The 24,890-nt window shown below is 36.1% G+C and overlaps 1 protein-coding gene across 1 annotated transcript; it reads right to left on the bottom strand.

Annotated features, from left to right (window-relative positions):
- Positions 1-255: 255 nt before the first annotated feature.
- Positions 256-23,879, bottom strand: LOC104277732 (formin-binding protein 1-like; the record flags this gene model as incomplete). The annotated part of the gene is made up of 12 exons (XM_009874468.1): positions 256-388; positions 992-1,101; positions 2,786-2,800; positions 5,479-5,637; positions 8,024-8,227; positions 9,008-9,154; positions 11,163-11,291; positions 11,814-11,918; positions 13,661-13,723; positions 14,100-14,247; positions 15,747-15,800; positions 23,764-23,879. Coding segments are annotated over 12 exons (1,383 nt in total), but the record flags the coding sequence as incomplete, so codon positions are not given.
- Positions 23,880-24,890: the final 1,011 nt, after the last annotated feature.

The following is a 24,890-nucleotide window of genomic DNA, read 5'->3' on the forward strand; positions in this document are numbered from 1 at the left end:
TTTCCCCTGTCTTCTAAACCACGACAACATGTTATTAATTAGACATTCTTCTAAGTAGTTTACATGTTTAATAATGTACATCCTTATTCTAGCTAGATGAACATGCTTCAAAATATGGTACCCCATCAAAAATTTTATCAGGATTGCTTTCTTGAACATTAGCACTCAGGAAAACTACTTGAGTTATAACCTGTAAGGCAAACTACATTTTTACCACTTATTTACATTTTCCAAGGAACTGTTTTAGGGTCTAACCTCATTCTTGTGTATTTCCATTCGAAGACGGTCCATGTTGCTCATGGTCTCTGTTAATTTTGGTTGCAAACTAACTGGATCACCCATCTGGGGATTTTTCTCATAAACATCCTTCATCTTGATGAGGGCATCTCTAAAAAACATAAAAAACCCAACAATAATTACAAAAATTACATACATCAATACTGGCTCATTATGGCTAAAATCATCTTTATGTGTACGAGATCTTGACCCGTGATTAGATACTAAGCGCAAACATGAGGAACTGCTGCTCCCCATCCCATGCCTAAATCCTTTTGTCATCTTAGCGCTTTGCCTGCCATTCTTCTGCACAAGCACGCAGGGACTCCACCTGTCGATTCTTCCCTATCCAGTCTCAATGCTGTTTCCTATACTGTTTGTTACAACTTCCGAAATATTTGTAATGTTCCTAATGCACTCAGTTGCAGCTCTCTTGTTCAACAGACCTGTGAACTGGGGTTTTTTTACTGCATGCATTTAGCTCTAAGGTTTCCTGTGCAACATTAGGATGAAAATGTATATTACAGTGAAGGAGAAGGAAACAATGCTAACACGGGAACCTACATACAAGACCATGAACTAAAAAAATGCCTCTTAATAGCCTGGACTAGTATATTCATTCCTAGCTTCTGCGCGCTGTTGGTGTAGGTAGAGGATGTCAAAAGAAATGGACAGAGAGGGAACCATGACAAAGGTCCAAAGAAAATGCATTCACTTTTGGTCTGTTTCCTTCTGTAGTTCTCTGTTCAGTTCATCGATTCTCTGCTGCAGTTTCTTGCGTCTTTGCTCTGGAGGGAGATGGCTGAAGTCTTCCAGTGCAGGGCCCTGCAAGTAGAAATACTGTTAAACAAGTCACACACAGAGATCTGAACAGCTGAACTGACATACCCACACACGGACAGTGTCACTGGAAGCAGGATGGACCTTCTTAAAACGCTACTTGACACACAGCTCTATGAAAGAGCGCAACAGAATAAATGCACACTCTTGCTGCCAGATCACAGTGATTCATTATTCAAAGATCCTTCTGTGACGGTTGGCTCACAGATGCAATTCGAAATTTGCAGACTTAATTATTTTTCTTAAAAGCTGAGCCAGTACCTCCTATTCCATCCACTTCAATTAAAGCAGATTTAGAAAGGACGGACTTAATTACTACAGATTAATTTCAGATGGAATAAAAATCTAAGATGTGCATAAGACAATAATATGTATAAAATTTATTCTTTCTCTGGAGTGTGTATTCTATCGCAATGTGGAGGCTATCAGAAGAAAAATACTGTATTTTGTGTCTTCATTCCAAAGTATTACCATAGGTTTCTTCGGAAAGTTCAGCAATTAGAAAACATACTAAAACTTACAAAGTTCGGATGCATTTTTACCTCAAGTAAAACTAGTTCACAGAGCAGAGAAAAAGCCTTTATTAACATCAAAATTATGACTTGAATTTGTTAATCTGAAAAAAAACTTGCTCAAATATTCAAAGTCACCTTTTTAGTTATAAAAATAATGTTTCAAGGAGGGAAAAAAACCCCTCATACTTTCCAAACTTTTTGAAACCCCTTTCCATTACAGTAACTCTCCATGGAGGCAAACCAAACTGGACAGCATTGCTTTTGTCAAGAAATTTGACAGAAACTTGACAGTGGAGATTTTGACACAAAAGCTGCCGTAGGCTCAGGTGCCAAATTTCTAATAATCCCTCATAAGACCTTCTCGCCCTCAACATCTTGATTCTTTAGCACTTGTAAAATTAGAATCTCACTGCTTTTTAAGAAGGGAATACAAGACACCACAAAAGTAAAAAAATCAAGTTATGATGTTTCCAAAATAAAGCAGAAGTGTTTCTTTCTGGAGGAAAAAAAAAAAATCATTAAAATAGTTTCAAGTGCTTTTACACACTACAAAGAAATAAAAAGACAACCACATCCTCTGTATCATTCTTCCTGACAGGTCAGTTAAAACCAGAGTATCCTACAGCAATAATCAGAACAACAGAGGTCTTTCTGTGCATTCCTACTGATTTACTTTGTGAAACAACAGTATTGGTTTAAATGTGGTTTTAATTTAATGTAACGGCTTTCTACTGTTCCTAAGCATAAAGGATCATCTCTCCCCTGCCAATTTTTGGTTACATTCAAAGGAGTGAATTTTGCAGTATTCAGTATTTCTCACTTACACAAGTTTTGAATCTCTTCATGTAACTATTTTATGCTGCTATTTTTTTCTGACAAAGAGAACTCACCAAGTATTTCCATCATGACCAACTCATGAGTATACTGGTCAACCTTAAAATTCCAAGACCATGGATTTAAATGCAGTCAGATCACAAGTCTAATTATCTTACATTAAGCATGGATGATTAAGAAGACTGTGTATATGAGTGGAAAATCCAAAGATGTATTTCAGCACCTGACTTAAAGCAGTTATGATATGGAAACACTTTCAAAAGATTATTGTCATGCTATCTTAGCAGAAGTACAGCAGACAGATCAGCACGTGGGCTTACCATCTTCACCGACCACTGCACAGTTCATTTGAAAACAGAAAGAAACGGGAAATTATTCACATGCAACGATCAGTTACAAAAATGATTAATGCCTAAAAATGTATCTTTAAAGTATTACTTAAGGATTAAATTCGAATTTATAATCATTACATTTTACAGTGAGCACAAGAAAAGCAAAATACAATAATCAGAAATGCACTTCTGCTTTAAGACTTATGCATTTAAAAATTACGGGGAGATAATGGGTAGTTTAACATGAAATTCTAATACACAAATTCATTAAACTACTTTTGAATTTTAGTGTCTTGAATAATACGCTAAAGAACTTCTACTGTAGAGGAAGAAACAAACACACAGCCAACACTGCACAAAATAGCAGAATTTGATGATAATGAAGGACGGGTCAGCCATATGCAAATAATTTGTTAATTATAGCAAACACCACTATTATCACTTTTACAAACATAATTTTTACAATGTATTTACTTTATTATCACAGTAAAACTATAATAAACAAAGATACTTTTCAAGTTTAAAACTTAGTAATTTTACTTCCTGAAAATAGCATTTAGGCCATTGCTGCTATCCTAGAGGTGTTTAAGTCCAGTTAAAAATGAAGACATTTAAAGAGTAAAGACTTGATCCTCAGAGTAAGGAACTGAAACATGGGATGCCAAGTGTCATATCTGGATTTAAGATTCACAGCATTCTGAAGGCCTACCGTACTTTCAGTGACTTTGCATAACCCTTTCCAGAGAAGGGATAAGCAACTTAGATGATATTCATCTTTGACCTCATTTATGACCTTCCATTATTGTTAAGGCTGTTGATGGGGGCACATATACAAAATTAGAATTTCTAGCAAGGAGGTAAAGTCCAAAGATGTGTAATAGCTAGAGAAGAAACCTCTTTTTTTCCCTTAGAAAACACAAGTAAAATTTATCTATCACTGGTGAGGACACATCAAGTGGCACTAAGTAAAGACCTCTCGTAAGCACTAGCACTATCTGGAAATGTCAAGATTTCAAAGGGTAGTAAGCAGCACGTAACAGCATTACTAATTAAGTTACACTTTCTTAACACTTACAGACTTTTTTCAATAACCTACAGCTACTGTTTGCTGCTTTTGCTACACATCATGATAGGAAAATCTGATGCCTGAAGCACAGACCGAGGACAATCTGGTTTTGTGATCCTCAGTGCCTTGAGTGAAACCTTGTGCAGGGCAGGTTAAACCAAATCACCAGTGCGTTAAAATCTTGGAAGAAGCAGAAGCAAATTAAATACAGTTTGGTAGTGCTACTGTCAATACCACTTGGACAGCATTTTCCAGAGATAAAACTGGAAAACAGCATCGTGCACTAGCAACAACTCAGCACTGAATCAAGATATACTATAAAGGTAAGAAAGACCAGTGAGATAAAAAAGTCTATCTATTAGAATCACAGTATACATTTAAGTTGAAAAGGCACTCAGTATGTGGTAAAGTGATGTCTGTTAAAAAGCCTCCAAAGAATTTCAAAATATGTAAAAAACATAAAAATTACTTGTTCATCCTGAGGATTTATAGAGATTAAATATTAACTATTTATTGTGGGATATTTGAGTTAACCCAGATTTCAGGGGCCTGAAATAAAATGTCACAACACAACTTAAAGAAAGGAAGTTTTAAATGTAACTCATTGTATTTCAGAATGACAGCAAAAGAGCCTCTAAATCATAACTTTACTGCAATCTAACACTGCTGTACTTTGATCTCCACATTGTATCAACAGTAGTCAACCAATTTTGATGCACGTGAGAGTGCAAGTCTGTATTGTTTTCAAATATCAAAAAATAATGAATTTTATAGATAAACAAATCCATCCAATTATCTCATTACTTAGATCAATAAATATCATAAAACACAGATAAACTGGGCAATCTATGCTTCACTAACATTAACAGGAAAGTGTCAGTACATTTATCACTAGTACTATAAGTGCTGCTAGGAAACCACTTAACATTTCCCTTTTATTGTCTTCCAAACAAATGCTACGTGCCATTATAAATTAGTAACCAAATTGACAGATCTCAGAAGGTGGCATTTGGTAGTAATTTTTCAACAATATTACATAAAAGAACTTTGGACAAACAAGAACAATTTATTAATCAGAAAATGCATTAAAACTGTATGTTTAAAAAAATCAGTACAACCTGCAAGAACCATGTGTCAAAAAAACAAAAGAAATTTCTCCCTTCTTAGTTCAGTGTTTTGTAGTCAACTACTATTACTTCAATTAAAAGTCAGCAAATAAGACATCTGATCAGTCAAGTTTTTTGTGGTAACTATATACATATACTCATGATAAATTACTGCAAAAATGTATTACATGGTGGGAGGAAAACATTTGTGAATGTGAACAACAATGAAGAAAGGTATCAAACACATGCTGAGCACCCTCTTTATAACACCCTTCTTTTAGGCGCAAGCATTCAGAATGTGATAAAGAATATTTCTATTTTATTTTATCATCAACCTGTTGGTAACTTCTATAGAATGTGAAACAAAGCACACTAGAAGTGACCTTGTAGCTGAAGTATTACTTTTAACAAAGTAAGCCTTATAATGAGGGTGAGGAGCATTAGAAAAGCCACATCACAAACACACTGTTCATAGCCCATCATGCATTTCAACTTGTTATCAAACTTACCCCTCTTTTGAGGCTTCTGAAAGAAGGAATTCTGGGCTTCCCTGTTTTTATGTCACTCATGCAATAATGCACTGGTTCAATGGAGAATATGGGATACTGGGACCCATTAGGAGTACTGGATGTGTATAAACTAGTAGGGGTTAGGGGTGGGGATTGTGGCTAATGTGGAAATAAAGAAAGCAATAAATAAGCCAAATGTTCAAAGTGATTTTAAAATGAAAGTTTTCTCTTACAAAAATAAAATTTCCATCCAACACAGAAACAGCTTGTAATATTCTAGACACATTTACACTAGAACTCTATTGGTTTTAAAAGGTTTTGGTCATTAATCAATCTTCAGGTTGGTGTAGAGAATGAAAGAACATTCAGAGAAAGCTTTAGAATCAACACTACCACAAGGATCTGAACAAGATCCCGACACTCCCTGTCTCTCTTCTCAAAGCAGCAAGTTCTGCTTTTCCCAATTTCAGTTACAGCCATTCTGGAAGCTTGTGCATTCCCACTTACTGACGCTTCGTAAGTTTTGATGTGCCCTGCCCAGTAAGCTAAAACAGGAATAAGGCACGTCTGTGGAGAATGACTAAACCAAAAAGTCTATACTCGAGATCTGTAGTCAAGGAGGACTGTAGATCTGTAGTTAAGGCATAGTCAACAGGCTGCGTGGCATTTTTAATGTCATCACGAGAACTTCCTCCACTTTCTTCCTCCCCTTTTTTCAAATTGCTTCTCTCAATTTTGTCTCTCTGCTGCTTTTTTTCCAGTTCAATTTTTCTGTACTATTTTCTCTGCTGCACAGCTCACTCCCTTTCCAAAAGACTTTTTGTCTTTGACAATATCAAAAATAGGTAAGTGCGTATTTGGAAGTCAAGACCAAAGGCCACCATGAATACGCCAGCTACAATAAATGAGCGTATTTTAGTATCAGTTAAATTAAAAATATCTTTTAAAACCTATAAATAGTATTTTGAATTAAATATGTATTTCCTAATAAGCATTTTTCTCACAGCTGCTGTTCAGTAGAGCACTCCTCCATCCCCCCCAAAAAGCAGGTGAATGAAAGGGATATCATTTTCCATGTGCCCCAGGTTCTTACAGAAGCAATACATGTAGTACGTATCCGAGTATGCATACAAGTACGTGTATCTCCAATTCTATACAGGAAACAGCAAGGCTGACTCTGAATGCTACGTACAAAGTGAACAAAGCAGGGAGAAGAAACAGTAGGGAAACTTCAGTTGGTTTTATTCAGCTGTCACCATACTAGGGAATTTCTTAGAACTGCAGTAAACACCAAGGTCCTGACTGAAAACCAGTGCAAATTTTCACAGCTTCCCTCTCCAAAATTCTTAGAAAGGTGTCTCGTTGTCAAACTGGTAATCACGATCTAATTTCAGAACAGGATGAATCTCACCCACCTCTGCAGCCAAATGCACTAAATATGGTAATGCATTGATGCATTTCAACTATTACCAATCATTAAGTACACTGCATGAAAAGGAAACAACCAGTTTTCATTTGAACACACAGCTGCGGTGAGGTGGGAATAAAGAATCGGCTATTATCCTCTTTCTGTAAAGATCTGCTTTCTTGGAATACATCAAATGGAAAATAAATCCTACCACTAACAAGCTCTAAGAATAGTTTCCTATGGTAAATGGCAGAAACTGACTTGGAGCATTAAAATAGCATCACTGAAATTTGTGGCAATCATTAAAATCACTCACTGATATTCTCCAAAATTAAATAAAGGCCTAGCATAAAATTTAAATATTTATATGCTTCATTATTCATTTATATAATTAAATCTCTGTATTAATAATACTTTTCGTTGACCCATGAAGGCATCTTGCACAGAAAGCGTTAATCAAAATTTATATAATAGTAAAAGAAAGGCCTAGTTTCTCTGCTTTCAATTGTTCTGGAACATCGGAATGTTTTTACCCATATCACAGTAGTGCATCTTCTGGAATATTTACCTGTACAGAGTTTCAACAGTGTGTGTTTTATCAATAAGGTGTTATAAACGTTAATGTTTTCAGATAGACCTCAGAAGTTTTCAAAACTAGCAGCAGGTATAATAAAAATCTGTGTAACAGTCCTACATCTAAACGTCTATAGAATGTGACATTTAGAAGGGGATTATTTTTTTTAGTACAGAAGAGAGATCTGAAGTCCATCCAATTCCAAAGCATATTTCTCCTCCCCTTATTTTTATGCTCACAACTAACACCTTTTCTATGCAACTGCAGAAAGTCTTTACGGAAACTTAGAAACATTACAGAAATGGGAAGCTACTTTTACCAGTAACAGAAATCAAAAAACTTAAAAACATTCCCAGACATAAATCTTCCCCCCCAGCAAGAACTTGATTTTTAATATGCTAAGTATCCAATTCTACTCAAACCTTCAGATCTCCTTACACACATTTTAAAAGGCAATGGAAGGCAAGGGGAAGGTTATTATTTATTTTTAAATAAATTGCTGCTTCCATGCACTCTAGATGTTTACATTTTAATTTTCCAAATAGTAATTTCTTAATTGTTACCTTTGGCTTCTTTCCAAATAGCCAGAGCTTTCCTTTAGCCTTGCCCACTGTAGTTTTTGAATCAATTCTCATTCCTTCCTGCTTTGGTGTACTGATGGTTCCATCAGAGATAGTTCTGTAAATATTCTGACTGTAATCTTCAAATGGAAAATCTCCAGGAGGTTCAAAACCAGATTTGAAGCAGTCTATCACTAGTTGAGAGTCCTAAACATAGGACATTAAGGAGTTCAGAAAGCAAAACAAACAGACCGATCAAGAATTAGAGTGAGAAAAACACGGAGACATAAACTCTATATTTAATTGCGGAGACGCACAGATGGGAAAGCGAGAGAACTCAATATGCATGCTTTTGGACAGCTCGAGTTAAGGTAACGTACATTCTTTTTTCTCAGCAGTGTTAGCGTGAGTGTAAATCAAAGCAGACCCTGCTACTTAGACTTCAGCAAATATTCCCCTAGAGTTACCACAAATCTAGAAGAGGACATGCTTTAGGGCCAAACACCTTCTAATCCTTCAACATTAGCACTGAAATGAAACTGGATGTAGTAAGATATAACAGGGAAGAAGCTGTATTAGAAGGAATAAGAAAGAAGTGCCTGACAGCTGCAATCAAACAGGACCCAGAATGATACTTTGCTAACCAAACACCCGTTACATGTTATAATGCTACACGTACTGGAGAAAATACCAACCATGGTGGTATTCTAGGATGTTTCACAGTAACCAGAGTAATTAAAACAATGTGTCCAAGATCACATACAGTGAGAAAGCAAAGATCTTCACACCACAAGAAAGCAAGAGAACGGGAAAAGAACAAACAGAAAGTGGAAGTGACCGTTTAGGCTACAGCTGAAGTCAAAACAATTTTCAAGCAGATAAACATTTGACAGCAGAAAGAGCTAAGACAGTCTTTCCCCTCTCCACAGCTCTCATTATCAGTTCAATTGTTCGTGCACATTCAAAACGTCACTCGATTCTACTTACTCTATGTTCATCAACTGATTTTGCAGCAAGGATCATCCCTTCTAAACATTTAGAGATAATCGGAATAACCTTGCGCTCAGAGTCAGCAAAGCCTTTGTAACATTCGCTAAGCTTGATAGTCCTTCTTTCATCCATTTCTTGAAGTTGCTGCAAGCACAAAGTGAGATAAAATAAAGTCTTTATTTGCGTATTTTTTCCGATACTGATGTATGCAGTAACTGTCGTCGCCACAGTGTAGTACACAATTTTTGTGCTTTCTCAGTATTTTTATTTGCTTAATAAAACAGTACATAATTAAGTTAAAAAATCGAGTTCTTTCGGACATAGACTTAAGATGCTCAGAACAGTAATTACAAAGAGCTGATACTCTCTGATTTTTTAAAGCACATGTAGTGTCTACAGCCACCTATTTAGTTTTAAGTATTTGTTTCAGGTAAAAAATGAAAACTACAGTAAAGAAATTCTATGAATTTCTATATCTCCTCAAATCTCCTTCTAGTTCCAAGTAATTATTCATCTTGATTTTTATGCTTTCCAACAAATACCAGCCATTAAAAAAATCTGGAAAAATCAGAAATATTAAAATCATATCCTGTTTAGACATGCTCGCTGATTTGAAATACAAACCATTTCCTTTAGAAGTGTGCAAGAAAATAAAGAGAATAATACCATTATATAACGTTTGTAATAAAAGTCTACTGGAACATGGCAAAAAGGAACTAAGAAATATTATTAAGATAATAAGCCCTAGACCTTTCACCTAACCGAAGGTGGGGGAAAAAAACCCCAAACCAAAACAAATAGCAATAGTACATACATCAAAAGGTTATCAGAAACAGGATGAGAAGTTGGATCTAACAAAGGCAGATACCTTGAACAGCATCCAATTTCATCTCTCTGATACAAAGCAACAACCTAGTTGTGCCAAATCCCTCTCCCAAGGTTTTCCCATAGAATGTTACTAAAAGCTTGCAAGGAATAATAAAAATGTAGCAACAAGAGAAGGACTTTCTGCTCTTACTGGAGATTTCAAAAAACCTAAGTAATATATTGCAGTGATAATGGATTTTAGCCCTAGAGAAATAAAGGCAATAATAAACCACAATTCTGGTCCAAGCTACAAACAAAGATGATCAAACTGCTTCTCCTGGGAGCTGACTGTGATTCCTCCATCAGCGTGCTAATGTCAGATCTACTTGCTCAACAGCTAAAACACCAGAAAATTCTTTAATAAGCCAAGGCAACTTTATCCTGTGAATCCCAAGCCTTCTAATTAATATTTTTTTTAAAAAAAAAAATTTAACTCCTTCCTGCTTCCAGAAAATACCAAGCATTCTTAAGTTGGTACACCTTCAAATTAATGGCAGTATTTTCACTTTCCATCTCCTCGCTCCATGTCTCAGAATCAGTTTCTAGTCACAGTATTCTCCCAAATGGGTGAATGAACATGCCAACACGCTTCTGAACTCTCCCTCACCTGACACCCCCCAACTACTTTACTTTCAACTAGTTCTACAAAGTCTGTTTTTCAAAAGAAACTTAAAAAAAAAAAATCTTAACAGTTGCATGAAGCACCTGGAGAGATACCCCTTTTAGATGCAAAGTACTGATCTTATTTGGCCTCTAACATTTTTTACAATTTTAGAGAATTCCGTGGATTGCTGGTAATATTGATGAAGCAGTGACCAACTGGGAAGAGGGGAATATTTCTGCCTCCAATGCACCCATTTTACACCGGTACAAGAGATACAGTCACAGTCACCTTTAGCTATATGCCTTCCTTCATCTCTGCCAGAGTCAAAGTGTTCACACACAAATACCAAGAGAACTAGTAATCCAACCTTAGCAGAATGATTGTTTTAAATGTTTGCTCTCACATAGATATCTCAAAAGTTTATTTTGCCGTAACTCTTCAGCAATAAACAGAGTCTACAAAATATAAAATCTTCATAGAAAACACAACTTATTATTTTCATTGTAAGTCTATGCATAATTACCGTAAGCAGTAAATCTCAGGTTAAAACACCAGTAGCATCAAGATTATGCTCATTTCTTAATACAATTATCCACTAAAATAGCCAAAATAAAGTTTTACACTTTAAAATATACTTCTTCCTTTGAAGATCAGACATAATTTCTCTGTTACTTATTTTACCTTATAAATCTGAGGAATTACAATGTAGTAGTGTTTGTGCTGTTCTCCATTAAAATTCTGTAGTTGTGCAGCATATTCATTTTTGTTTTCATCTGCCATATGTGTGCGCAGATTTAATTGTTGCTTAGCCTAGGAGGAAAATGTTATCAGTTCAAACATGTCTTGTGCTTTTCAATGACATAGAGCATTATTTTATTTTACCAACTATGCAAGAACATTAACCACAAGTCATCAAACTAACATCCTTAAAATTGAAATAAAAAGAATGTGAGACTTCATATATACTGACAGTCCTAATTTGTTATATACAGAGAGAGCAATGACCACTTTGGTTCCCTTAGTCATGTCACTTAAATGTACATCCTAAAATTACCACAGAACTGACTGAACACACACACCACAAGATACCAAATACCGGTCTGTTTGAGGAGCATAGTCATTGTCTCAACGGCACCATCTCGAGACTAATGAAGCTTACCCCCTCTCTGTGATGACTTACGTATTTTAGAGTAACTCTTCACACATAAGCAAGCATATTTTATACACAATTTCATACAATTAAAAGAATGTTGTTCCAGCTCTGACTATAAACATGCAAATTTAGTATTTTTTAATAATAAAAAGTAAACAAAGAAATAGCACTGCTCTTACCTTCTCAACATCAGCCTTTGTCGCATTAGTGTCGTTGTCTAGCCTTTCGTAGCTTTGCTGTGCCTTCTCTGCCTCTCTGCATTCTCTCTCAAATTTCTTTTTGCTCTACAAAAGCCACAAACTTAATGCTTCAACAGCCACTATCCCCTTTAGGTTTTGTACAGTAATTTTGTATTCTAAATATCATAGAATCATAGAATGGCCTAGGCTGGAAGGGACCTTAGAGATCATTTGATCCAACCTCCCTGTCATGGGCAGGGACGCCTCTCAACTAGATCAGGCAACACATGGGGACCAAACAGGGATCGAACCCGCAACCTTGGCGTTATCAGTACCACGCTCTAACGGACTGAGGTATACCGAAGCTTCCATTTAAGTATCTTAAATTTGCTAAGTATCTTTATGTAAATACATTGTTCTGACAGGAACCCAGTCTCAAAAGTTTTCAACTTTTCTATTTAGAACTTATTTCCTTGAAGTACTAGCAAGGAAAAAACTATAATTGTGCTACAAAATATCAGATAATCAAAATACAAACCAACCCGTTACAAAGATCCACATCTAGTTATAAAGAGCCAAGTCCAATTTCTGCTCTGACTCCAATACCTGAATAAAACTTAAGGGGCAGAAAAACTGGACTTCTATGAATAAAATGTTCAAGTTGTCTTCTTCAGCTATCGATTTTAATTGAATATATTCAACTATTTTATTCTGAAGGTAGTCTGAAGGATTTATCTACATTATGAAATTTTTGCATACCCATCCATTATCACCAGTACTCATATCAACCTGTGTAGCTGTAAGCAGCACGAATAGTATTCCATGTACTTAACGTTCAATACATCCCACTGTTGTTGAGACAACTGCTGTACGAAAAATTGTTTCAGCTCGAGAAGTCAGTATCTCTAGAGACAAACTTGCAACGGAGACTGTGTGAGCACTGCTCTCCTACTGCACTGCCAAGTCAGGCAGTTGAGGTTAATGCGTCCCTTAAAGGCCACGTGCATTTAAAAATCTGACTTAACACCCAAGTAAATAAATAGAGTGCACACAAAACAAGTGACTGCTTGAGAACTACTCTGGGAATTATCTTGGTGAAGAGTGACAGCATCTAGAAGTACTACATCTCTGACCATGAACCAGATCTCTTTGACACACTGAAGCAAAACATTCCTCATCTGGATCCTCAACAACAAAACAAAAATTCATATCTCTAGTACTGCTTTCACAATATTTTGGATCAAAGATACATTTCTAAGACACAAAACCAGCAGAATATCAGAATGCATCTTGAACACACTTAGTTGCATTTCATATGTTCTCATCTTTAAAAGGAGCTTGTAACGTTCTAGAGACATTCACTTCCTGCATTTGTCTGTTAAAAAGCAATTCTGTCCCTGACAGCCAAACAGTCTATAGCGGTCCTCTTGAATAGGCCTCATGTAACATGCCCTCAAACAAGTCAAATACAGTGACTTAAGATTTCATCTTCATGTAAATAAACTGTCATTAATTACTCTCTACACAAAAATGTGGCCTGTGGATAAGCAACCGAAGTCATCTGCACTCATGTTAAAACCAGCTTCCTTTAAGCTGGATGAAAGCCAAGGCTTCACTCAAACATACACTCAGAAGCTGTTGACAGAGGAGGTTTTCTTCTAAACAGGGAACTATACATACATTGAACTGACTTTTGGATGTTACCAGGTCTGATGTGGACATTCAGTAATATAGGTAAACATTAAAGTCTAAGAAAGACACATGACAACACTTCCATTTACAGACTGTATATTATTAACAGGTGGGGGGAGAAAAACCCACACCAACACAAAAACCCACAAACTCACGTTATCCATCTGCTTCCAGCACATATCCAGATACTGTTGCGCCTTTCGCCCCTCCTGAAGATGCTAAAAACACCACAAATAAGTTTAATTTACTTATCTCTTCAGTACTATTACCGTAAGTTAGACCCTGCTCTAGCTGACACACTGATGTGCAGCATCTCACAAAGTTACCAGTACTTTTTGGAAGGCATTACCAATCACGTAAGATCACTGGCAAAAATGTTACTAGTAAGCACTATGTCCCAAGATCTTAATTTTTAGGTTTAATAACCATAGTAAAGCAGTACATAAAAATACAGAATAACTTCAAATACGTTTTACAAATGTATTACAAAACCTACTTATTGTCAAGTTCATTAAATTAGGTAAACAAATACATCAATTCATTAAGACATCCCTATTTTGATATTCTGTTATGAAATCAGAACACAGAAATTACCATTTTTCTCTCAGTTTTTAGATCATGAGAATATCTCATCAATTCTCCATACACTCTGTGTCCCATTTCTTCTGCAACTACTTCTCGTTGTCCTGCGTAGTCATTCAACTCATTAAGGATGTTAAAAAAGGCGATGCATGAAGTAAACCTGACAGAGAGCACACACACACAAACACACATGCACAAGAAGTGAGATGGGTTTTTTCAAATGGACTTCCTTTAGTATAATCTGCACTCTTGATTAAACAGCAACAGGAAAATCATGAATATTTCACAATAAACCTTATCTTAATGCTAGTTGAATCACAGTAGAAATGCAAGTTGGGAAAGCCTACGTTATGCCTAGCACGTACTATACGTTGCAATGTCTCTTCAAACACATTTTATAAGAATATGGATTTTTGCGGATGGAAAAGAAAGAAGAAGATACTACCTGGAAAGCCCTGTAGTATAGTGGTATCTCCTAAGCTGCCAAGTGAGAGGCCTGAGCTTGGGAACGGATACATACGTCCCTAGGCTCGGAGGCTGAACTTGCTGCAGAGATGATGTGCTTGGTAGTCTTGAGGGTGGGACATGCCAATCGTACCACTCCCATGCATCCCGATAGATGATCTACAGAACAAGTGTGCTGTCAGCTCTGGAGACAGCTGCCTGTTTGCCTGCCCACCTCTTGGCTGGAAGTAAGGTGCCACTATGGCTGGCACTAAAAAGGGGGGAAGAGGAGGGGCAAAGGGGAGAAAGTGTGTGTGGAAGGGAAGAAAGGAGAAAAGAAACAGGCACCACATTAAAATATACATCTTTCTCTCTTTTAACTGTGGAATACTGCCATCTCCATAGGCTTGTCTCTGGGGAATTCAAACGCTGCCCTAGCACTAGAAATCCCATTCCCTGGGGTCCAGGATCTTTAAATAGTCAAAAGAGCTAGAGGAAATCCCAGTGTGAATTCTCAGGCACGCTGTGCACAGCATGTGCTCTGGCTGCACCCTGAAACTTGTCCACTTTCTTTCCTTAATAAGAGGTATCCCTAAAGCAAAAAAGTATTGTGTTTTTCTAAATAAATCAAAAAATAGCTATGGACATGGACAGCAAAACAAGTGCGTCTCTGATAAATAATCGTAACGTTCTATAGCACAAATTGCTTCTCCACAGTCAGACAATCTCTTATTTTGTCTCTGGAGTCAAAACAAGTCAAAGTTTAAGAGCTCTTCTTGCCAAAAACATGACAATGTTATGTACAGTCAGGTCTCACTACACACATGTATAGCTACATTAATATTGCCATACAAAAGCACTGAAAAACTCCAAGCTAAGCAAAAACAGCGTAAGGACATTTTCTATAAAAAATAATACTAGACTACACAAAGCATACTAAACTTCTGCTTTTAAATTTTCAGCTAGCTAAAGATTAATTTGGAATGGAGCAAATACAACCTGCCGTGTTTACTACTTTAGAATACTAACAGAAGTAAACTCAGGTCTCATGCTTAAGAAATATAGCAGAACGTAAGAAGCCAAGCATAATTATTTTGTTATCTCAGCCAATTAAATATTTCATATTAAAGAAAAAAACCACAACAGTCCATAAAAGGACAGAGTATACTGTAGTCCATGTTTCTTATACATAGAACTTGAAATGCATGTTTTTACCTGGGTTCTTCATCTTTGGGTGAACGTTTAGGACAGTACTTCTTCACCAGATTTCTATTAAAGAAGAATGAAAAAAAAATGTATTTTAGAGTCTCTTTTGAGAACAAAAGACATACATACAGAAAGCTGCACAAACAAATTACTTCTTTTTAATGATTTCAAGGAACAACACTATTTCCTCTGCCATCTTACAAGGGTTCTTTAGATAACACAAGGCAGAGACCTATGACATTTTCCAGGTTTTGTCACTTTGACCTAGGACAATGTATTTAGAAGTATATTAAAATCTCTATGCAGTGACTAGACAACAAAAATGAGTTCTTTAACATCCTTTTCATACATGCAAAATAAGCTAGCAGACAAGAAAAAAAACCAAATATATGATCACTGTGTAACATACAGATAGTGCACATTGTATGCTACAGTCATCAACACAGAGCTCCATGCCTGAATTAAGCTTTGACTGTACATTCAGACTGAAGGTTTTAACCACAGCATCTCCGAATCTTCAATAAGGGTATTTCCAGAACAGAAGAGGCAACATCTCTTTATACATTTTGTCCTACCACCAGTGCTATAAATACCAGGTTTTTAAGACACCAAGAAAATCTCTAGACAACAATCCACAGGAGCAGGACACAGAGATTCATAGTCCAGTTTCTGGGAACACTGTTACGAACTCATTCGCTTATCACATACAGCAGAGTTGGCACCTTAAGGAACATACAAACAACATCACCTGCTCTACCCTAGAGCATAAACAACAGAGGCACACACTGCTTCCACAAACAACTGCAAAATATTTGCCATTACATATATTGATACAAATATCCCAAATACCGTGATGAATATGAAATGAAGCCATGCAATTTTACAGACAGAAGGGATAAGAGGAGAGAATGTCCAGTGATTTTTCAAGTTCTTATCTTCCTGTACGTCAGCCTTCACTTTAAACTGCAGAGTATACATTTTTTACAGCACAGCATTCTGCCTTGACTTACAATATTATTCTGACAGCAATGAAGTCTTTTAAAATTCTTGAAATTTTCAAGAATACATGTTCTTAGCCTTGAAAAAAAAACCCAATCCATTATTTCCTTCAGATGTTCATACTGTCAATTGGTTGCATTTTTTATTCTAACAATTTCCAAAATCATAATTTTTTCCATGGAACAGCAAAATTATAACTCTACTACAGTTCTTTTCCTTTACTTGTGAGAGCTTGTCATGTTACAGCAAATAAATGATCCTTTTTTGTATGGAAAGAAACAACCCAACAGGTAATACATAGGGCTTTTCTCAAATTGCTTAACCTCAACCTTTGCACCTTTTGAAGTCAGAGAAACAAAACATCTCAGTTGCTGTGGAATTTTAAAGCAGCAAACGATATTTAAAAAGAGATCTGGTACTCACACAGACCAGTATTTAAATATCAGTGTCCATGCTCACAAAAATTCTTGTATTTTTGAAACATTAGAAAAAATTCATTAAAATCATGCTAGTAATGTTTAAACTGTGGAACAGATTGCCTGTTACATCTCTCATTTAAATGTCAAAGTAGTATTTTTAAGTATGAATTAACATCTCAGCAGAAAATTATGCAAGTCAATTATTTGCTTTATAACGCTCAAATAGAATAAGACAGTGCTGGATTTTTTTGCCCTATACATCTCTAAATAAGAAAAAAAAAATTAAACACCAAAACACATGCACACAACTGAATCATTTTGTTCAAGAGACAAGAGTGCCTTGAATCTGGCCACAAAAGCTTCTCAAAATATGTTCTTGAGGTGGATCTGGATTATGCAAAGAATGCTTCTGGTTTTTAACTCATATGAAGTAGACTTTATTCAAACTTCTGTATCATGTAAAGGGATGATTTTTTCCAATGAAACTATTTTAGACACACATCCAAAGAAGAAATCGAATACAAAACAATGCAAACCTAGCAGAGCTGCTTTAACAGTTGTCTTTTAACTGGCCTCCAGATATAATTCTTCCACCTGTCTGGCCACTGACATCTTAGACTAATTATTAATATATAGCCCAAACCAGTTTCCCCAAAAGCAGCAAAGTGAACTGCATAAAGCAATCTATATCCTCAATGCCACAGAAAAAAAGCAGAGGAGGAATAGGAGAAGATTCTATGAAACAAAATCTTGCACAGGTGTTCTGTATCTCATTCCCACTTTCCATGTGCAGCTTCAGTTGTTACAAACTATGAACTACCTTGTCATAAAGCAAAGGTGCTAATCCCGCTTTCATCTAAAATAACCTTGCGTAATTGCTCAAATGAATTTATCTGGAAGTCACATTATCTCTACAAGTAGTGAGATTGTGTTCAGTCATGAAGTATTTACCAAAATGTATGCAGCGACTCAGCATGGAAATAGCAAGCTTAGACCCTTTTTCTCTTTCCATGCCCTGAGGGACTACAACTAGAAAGAACATCCATAATAAGATAGTCAAGTCCTTTCTATATCAATATGTACTAAGAAACAGAATAAAACCTGACTTTTTAAAAAGCATCTACAAATTTTATATAAACTTTCTCAATGAAGTTAAAACCAGAATCTATTGTCACTCTCACTAAAATCCACTGCCTGCCGTCACACTGTACTTGGTAGGGATTCAACACAAACACTTTGACTGGAAAATGCATGAATTCAAGTCAAAGATTTTAAAAAAATCTTCATTAAGTTATTTCCCATGTTTCCTTGTCCCTTACATTTCTGCTTTGCTCATCAGTGCTTATTAATGAATGGGAAACTCCTAAAATTGACATTATCATTCAGAATGTGAAATGTGTAACAAGTATACAGTGCTGTAGCTAAGCAACCATGCATGAGCCTTTTCAAGGGAAGATTTTCAAAAGTGTTAAAAATTAGAAAAGAAAGCACTTACTAAAACCCACACATTTTAAACTGGCATAAGAGAAGGGTTACAAGTATAGATTATTTATTTATTTATTAGCCCAACTGTTTACTATCTCTAGGAAAAGAAAAATATTATATAATATCTTCTCCTAATAAAAGTCAGTTTTGTAAATCAATCTTGTCTACCTTAGGATCACAGGAACATACAGTTTGCAACACTGTGTGATCAGGATTTAAGGTTCAATAACAGCACATGGTACAATACTCAAAGTCAGCAAATACAAAATGACAAACAAATGCAGAATTCAGTACCAAAAAAATTCAGTGTTCACGTGAACAATGAAACATAAATGGCTTTTCCAAGAAGTGAACATGAACACTTAGATAAACCAAAGAAATTAGATTTAAATTTTTGAAAAAATGTAGGTTGACAAGCAGCTAATGAGTGCAGATCTGAGGAGTGAAGCATTATTTCAAAGAGGAGCCAGTTGAGGCATAATATTATTTACCCTTTTTATCTAAACGTTTGTCTAAACCTCAGGATACAGATTACTTTAGAAGAAAACTGCAAAAGTAACTGCAGACCATCAGAACTGAACTGGATCTAAGAGGTAAACTGCTCCATACTCTTTAAGTACAGACTGATGACACTTCAGTCCTCTCTGGAAGTATAATTTAGACTTCTACCTCACTGTCTTACAGCCACCTGGAAGCTGGTTTCATACAGGACTCACCACATCCAACTGTGCTGCTCCTGTAATTGTATCAGCCTCTCTTCTCAGTATAAATTGGTCTCAGGTCAACACCAGTGAGACAGCAGCCCTAACTGTATTACTGTTTTTAAGAGAATAAGGACCTCAGTCTTGCAGCCAGAACAAAAAGCAACCTAGTTAATAAATTAAAGTTACTTATAGTCATTTACATAAAACATACCTACATAAAATTTAACAAGCATTCGTACAAAAATTATGTTTATCAACTCAAAAATAAGGGTTTTTTCAGCCATTTAATACAGAACATAAAGAATAGGAGCAGCAGCTTCAATATGGCAGAATTTGTACTAAGGTAACTCAGGTACTGCGGTGGCTGCTTATACTAAACCTCTACAGTCTCTACATCGTACTACAGATGAGCCTGGAAACCAAGTTTTAAGTCTGCTTTCGTAGTTACTACAAAAATGCAGTAAGTACTTAAAAGCATTTCATATTTACATGTATAGTAATACGTTCAGTAGAATTCTGATGGCTTCAGTGATAGCATATCAGTATTATGGACTGTGTGAAAGCAATTGCAATGAAATGTATTTAGTAACATGCCATCAGACTAAGTTTTAACTGAAGAGATGAATCTTAAAAAATTCTAACATGGAATTTGAGTTTACAAAGGCGAATATTCTTGGAACTGTTAAGGATTTGTTACAGTTTGGCTCGTAGAAACACCACTATAAAAAAAATCCACCACATTTGGAATCATCAGCAGTGTAAATTCTCAACTCCAATAAAGAGACGTTTGAGAAATGAACACATATGGTGATAATTTGTGTCTCCAACTTCACATTCGAGCTTACACTCATTTTAAATAATGTTTACAAGATCCTGCAAATAAAAATGCAGTAATTACGTGAATTTGACTAGATATGCATATATTAATACTGTATTTAGAAAAAAAACCAAAAAATTCCTACACACAATGGCACGCAGAAAGAACAGGAAAAGCACGTTTGCTCAGGTTAAGTACACCTCTCCAGAGATCACAACATACAATGTCAAATAGTTCAAGAACAATCATCGCTATTTTCTTTAATCTGACATTAGAGAAACTGACCAAATTCAAAAATCTTATTCTGCATGGTAGCTTCATCTATAACTGCAGGTATAACTTGTATTACTGCCTAACATCACAGGAACTGGAACTTCTTTACTTACTCAAGTGTCATAATGATTCAGACAGAACAAAAAGGGAGTGAACTTCCAGAACTATTTTGTGGGATGATGTGGAAGTAAACAAAACAGACCTTCACCTCACCCCTTTCAAGCAACAATGCTGACCAAAACCAGCATCTGAGAATTCAATTACAAGATTCAGCCAGGAGCCCAGTAATGTGGCACATACTAAATCCATTTTCTTCCAATTATAAAATAAGAACAAATTAAACAGTCATATAATCAAAATGAAAACTGTTAATCTACAATGTACATTGCAGTATGTCCATCCTGATTTACGTCCTTGTAACTCAGTAAGAACCTATAAGCTTCACAGTCCCTGGGACACCACAAAATATTAGTTGAGACCTAAGCTACAAAAAGCTTAAGATCTTCTTTTAAGTTAGCTCAAGAATGCCAACATTATAGTTTGCAAAAACAAGACAAGGTTTCTAGACAGGTTTTTTTTCTTCTGTAGACATTAGAGGATTCCCCAACAATTTCAATTTTTCCTATACTTTTAGTCAGTATCAAGAACTGCCTGTCAAAGAACAATAACAAGGAATGACTTGCAACTGAAAATCAGCATTGGCACAGGATTCTCACAAGTTGCTGGAATTACTCAGTGACCAAAAACTGAAGTAACTGCATACAGCAATAATACAGTGAGTCCACTCAAACAGTTTGTCATATGCTGTACATGCATCACTTGCCATCTCCTAGAAGACTCAACAACTGCTGCACCTGGCAAAGTCTCATCACTAATCTGTGACGGCATAAAAAAAAAAAAAAAAAAGTAATTTATCAAAATGCAAGGGTATACACAAGGTGAATATGAATTTCTGCCAGGACACAGACTCCAATTTGTGAAAATTGTTATGAAAAATTCACTCAAGCTTTCACCCTTGGTTTTACATCTACGAGAATAAGACCCATCAACAACCTCAAAAGGATGCTCATGGTCCACACCGAAGCCAAGATGGAAAAAAAATACCACCAAACATTACTAACATTTTCTCCCTTATTAAACCTCTTTTTATTGGTCTCCCATCCAAGTACTATGAGAGAACTACCAAGAGGTGATCACTCACTGTATTGTTTACACATCTACTAAACAAGGGCATAATAAATCTCAGTTATAAAGTTCATTATGAAGAGATTCTTAACACCATTTTTCAGACTGTACTTCATTACAAAAGGAAAAAATCATGATTAACTAGAAATTTCTATTCAGATATATTACTATCTATCTCACAGGCCATATTAATGCTGCCAGCATTAAAATTCACCAGAATCACAGTCCATTCCCAAGACCATCTCTCTCAGAATTTCTCAGGAGCAAGCTTCAGGATGGCTAACTCTTTTGCTTGACCTCAATCTACCCTGGGGCCTCATGACTGTTTTACAAGGTGAAAAACAGTGAGTGTCCTCCAGAGCAGGGATGGCTGAAATCAAGTTGTCATCACAAGACAGTTCAATATTAACAACCAATTCTCCCCCCAGGGAATATGCAGGCAAGAATATCAACGAGTAGCTTCAGGAACTGGTCTACTGGCAGAAAATCAGTCACCCTCTCATGTGTGTGCTGTCCAGACCCTCATTGGCAGCAGGCAGGAAGTGCACCCATGCACCGTACAACACGTGTGCAGCAAGACTTGTGCTTCCCAAAACTGTCATACTTACTGCACATGGACAGTCAGTCCAGTCATCTGACAGAAGGGGTACTCGACATAACTCTTTCATTTTTGAAAGATACTTTGAGAAAAATCAACAGTTTTACCCAAGAGTAAAATGCTGAACAGAGATATTTCCTGGTTTTAGTTGTAGTAATAATGAACATTGTTACTGAAGTAATAATGTTTTGTCTCATCTTGCCAGCTGTGGAACGAATCTTCAGAAATAATGAAGCAAAACAGCATTTGTCCATATTATTTAAGGAAAAGAGCTGGATAGATCCATGCAAATAAACCATATTTCCATTTTTAGACAACTGAAAACAAATCAAAACTAGGCTGTGAGCTGGTGCTGCAATGTTTCAAATCTCCTTTACCTCCAGAAGTTCCTTCTATGCCAGCTTTAGAAAAGTGGTATTTATTGCCTTCCTTTTAAGAAAAAAATTCCTTCAGCAAAGTAATGGAGTATTATGTTAGGTGAATATCCAAAACTGGATCAAAAGAAACTAATAAATCAAAAAGGAAAAGAGCAGCCTAGACAGAGAACGTCCATACCCTCAGCTCTGAACCTCATTACTGCATTCATGAGGAAGGATTCCTCTTTATATCTGACGACAACCTCATTTACCAATGAGGAGACAACAGAAGACACCACAGGAGAGAAGTAACTATCAGTTTCAGCCTGACAGAGGCTAGGCAGTAGCTTTGGCTGAATCCCAGTAAGAATTCAACATAGCAAAGATCATGGCTGACGACCAAGTTCACAGGAGGGCCTTATTTTAAATCTCGTTCTTCGAGCGCTGTGTGAACCTTTTTATAAAAATCAATCCTACTTTACTGTGGAGAATGTGCTTCTCTGCCATTTCATTGCTGCCACGCTTCTTGTACTATCCCTGAGGGGAAATTCCTATTGGACCTACGAAATATTTCACTTGGCACCAAGAGAAAGTAAACTGCAGAGGTAAGACAAAGGGTGGTTTGGTTACAATCTCACCAGAAGGGACAAAACCAGTTACGGAAAGGGTGTGCTTTAAGGACAGGAAGATCTGCTGCTTTCTCAAGTTCTACTCGATGACTTCAATCAGATTTCTTAACACAATATAGTGTAGCTCTTGCCAATTCAACATGAGAAATTAATTAGTAGCAGAGGCTTGAAGTGGGTTGAACACACACACAAAAGCAAAGATATTGACAGTATGCTTTGCAACAAACATGCTGACACTCGGTGGAAAAATATTACTATGGTTTTGACGTAGTTTTAATCTTAAAATTTAAGTCTTAAAACTTTTTAGTTTGGATTTGAAGGGTGAGTGGGAAGAGAGCAAAAAGGCAAAACCAAGCAAACAAGTAAGCCCACACCCAAAGATAATTTTCTGGCTTGGACTGGTGAAGAAAAAAGTGTCTGTCACGAAAAGAACTAGTGATGTAAGTCACTCTGTAAATGAAAGACGATCATTAATCATGACATTACAAAATTGCCAATCATCTGATACACTGATTCTAAGTACTTGCTAAGATTCTTTTAAAAAAAGAAAGAGAACCTTACCTCAGTTGTTTTGCATAGTTTTGCTCAATTTCTATCCTTTCTTTTACAAATTTTGCATACTTCTCCAAGAAGTCAATGCCCCACTGTGTATGCTTGTCCAGGTTATCAAACTGATCCTATAAAAACAAAACGAAACAAAAATACCCAAGAGTTAGTTAAGAATCACAGCAGCTCCAGAAACATCATGTAATTTATTTGTGAGTTGTCCTGTGAGGGAATGCTTGCTTCTTGAAGCTATTCAAGTTAAAAAACCACCACGTCTATATATAGACCAGTCACAGATCTATCTATCTCTATAAAAAAAGCTCAAAATACTTGCATTTTAAGTTGCATGCAGTCTTTGATCACTCTCACAATGCAAATGTGTCTTTTTCTTCCACTAAAAATCCTTTATTTCAAAAGTGCATCTTTTCCACCAAGATAACGAAGACATAGCCAAGGATAAGTATTACGTAAGTAAGAAACTGCTCCACAAAATAGATGTGTTTGACAGTTCTAAGAACACAAGATGTTGTAGTTTTATTTGACACCAAAAATTACTTCCACTCTTAACCATTACTCACTGAAAGAAAAATAATACAAATTACAGCTGCATGACTGAGTTGGGTGTAGTCTGCATATAACGCACATTTATTAAAGCAGATCTATATACACAGTTCATGATCAGCTCTAACAAGAGATTCCAAAGAAAGTAAACCTGTCCTTAGCCATTAAAAAAATCGAGACAATGCAAAGGCACAAAACAAAGAAGAGAAACAGCCAAAACCAAAGCACACTTCCAAAAAAATTTGGGGAATTTTTAATACATTAAATCATCTTCCAAACCAATCTTTCATTGTATTCTGTAGCGATCAACAGGTGAAGGACACACTAATCAAGACAAGTAGAAAATTCAAAACAACAAATTGAAAACTGGTGGTTCAGAAATAGCAAGAATGAATAAAGGTACATAATACAGCCCAGTAAATATCTTCAGTCTAGTACATATTTGTATTTTACATGGAAAAATAGAGGACTTTAAGCTTACTACAGCATTTACAGTACAATTTTCTTAACGGTTACTTAGTAATCCAAAAAGACAAACAACTGCAACATCAAAGTTTGTGTCCTGTATATACTGAATCCAA

This window comes from Apaloderma vittatum, unplaced genomic scaffold (genome assembly GCF_000703405.1).
Source record: "Apaloderma vittatum isolate BGI_N311 unplaced genomic scaffold, ASM70340v1 scaffold27228, whole genome shotgun sequence".
Taxonomy (NCBI): Eukaryota; Metazoa; Chordata; class Aves; order Trogoniformes; family Trogonidae; genus Apaloderma; species Apaloderma vittatum.